The sequence below is a fragment of the Xenopus tropicalis genome, chromosome 8 (assembly GCF_000004195.4).
Source record: "Xenopus tropicalis strain Nigerian chromosome 8, UCB_Xtro_10.0, whole genome shotgun sequence".
Taxonomy (NCBI): domain Eukaryota; kingdom Metazoa; phylum Chordata; class Amphibia; order Anura; family Pipidae; genus Xenopus; species Xenopus tropicalis.
This window is the reverse complement of record NC_030684.2, coordinates 613,923-615,598: the sequence shown is the minus strand read 5'-3', so window position 1 is coordinate 615,598 and position 1,676 is coordinate 613,923. Positions and strand designations below refer to the sequence as shown.

The 1,676-nt window shown below is 57.4% G+C and overlaps 1 protein-coding gene across 1 annotated transcript in view; it reads right to left on the bottom strand.

Moving 5' to 3' along the window:
• Window positions 1-1,676, bottom strand: part of imp4 (IMP4, U3 small nucleolar ribonucleoprotein) — a 22,388-nt gene that overhangs the window by 5,057 nt on the left and 15,655 nt on the right. Inside the window, 3 exon segments of the mRNA NM_001016629.2 lie at window positions 100-209; window positions 304-387; window positions 881-989. Coding sequence (NP_001016629.1) covers window positions 100-209; window positions 304-387; window positions 881-989 — 303 coding nt within the window.

Genomic DNA, 1,676 nt, shown 5'->3' with positions numbered 1-1,676 from the left:
GCACCGTGCCCACTGTGCCAATCAGGGGAGACAGTGAGACCCACAGAACCTACAGCGCGGGCACCGTGCCAATCATTGCCCCTCCCGGTGCCCCCTCACCTTGGCAAATATCTTGAGCCGGGAGCTGGGGTCTCGCGAGGTCGTAACCATGATTTTGGGGTCTGCCACCCCCGCCCACTTGTACTCATCATCCATGTGGGAGGAGACACCTATGTAAATGCAGGGGCTCATTAACATTTCTAATTAGCCCCCCCCCCCCCCCCCGAAGAGGGACACGCCCCCTATTTAACCCTTCACACTCACCTTCTCCTCCTTCATCATCGAACTCGAGCTGTTTCTGTAGGGTGAGCGCCTCCCTGCGGATCTCTGTGGGGATCAGTCGGTTCTCTGCCGGAGAGGGGAGACGGTCACATGGGAGCCCCCCAATACCCAGCATCCCCCACTAACCACTTCAGCCCCTCCTAGTGTCACATGGGAGCCCCCCAATACCCAGCATCCCCCACTAACCACTTCAGCCCCTCCTAGTGTCACATGGGAGCCCCCCAATACCCAGCATCGCCCACTAACCACTTCAGCCCCTCCTAGTGTCACATGGGAGCCCCCCAATACCCAGCATCCCCCACTAACCACTTCAGCCCCTCCTAGTGTCACATGGGAGCCCCCCAATACCCAGCATCCCCCATTAACCACTTCAGCCCCTCCTAGTGTCACATGGGAGCCCCCCAATACCCAGCATCCCCCATTAACCACTTCAGCCCCTCCTAGTGTCACATGGGAGCCCCCCAATACCCAACATCCCCCATTAACCACTTCAGCCCCTCCTAGTGTCACATGGGAGCCCCCCAATACCCAGCATCCCCCATTAACCAGTGGTACTTACCCTCCAGTGCCCGCTTCAGCCGCATCTTCTTATCCTCGATGCTGTGCAGTTTGGCCTCCTGCGCCTTCCGGTACAGATACTCCCTGCGGAGCCGCGCCTCTCTGCGGAGCTGCCATACAGCAAGGGTTAAACTCAGTGTTATGTGGTAACTATGGGGCTCCCCATACCCCTATTACCCCCAGTACAGCACAGCATTATGGGTAACTATGGGGCTCCCCATACCCCTATTACCCCCAGTACAGCACAGCATTATGGGTAACTATGGGGCCCCCGCACCCCTATTACCCCCAGTACAGCACAGCATTATGGGTAACTATGGGGCTCCCTGTACCCCTATTACCCCCAGTACAGCACAGCATTATGGGTAACTATGGGACTCCCCCGCACCCCTATTACCCCCAGTACAGCACAGCATTATGGGTAACTATGGGGCTCCCCCGTACCCCTATTACCCCCAGTACAGCACAGCATTATGGGTAACTATGGGGCTCCCCCGCACCCCTATTACCCCCAGTACAGCACAGCATTATGGGTAACTATGGGGCTCCCCCGCACCCCTATTACCCCCAGTACAGCACAGCATTATGGGTAACTATGGGGCTCCCGCACCCCTATTACCCCCAGTACAGCACAGCATTATGGGTAACTATGGGGCTCCCCCGCACCCCTATTACCCCCAGTACAGCACAGCATTATGGGTAACTATGGGACTCCCCCGCATCCCTATTACCCCCAGTACAGCACAGCATTATGGGTAACTATGGGACTCCCCCGCATCCCTATTACCCCCAGTACA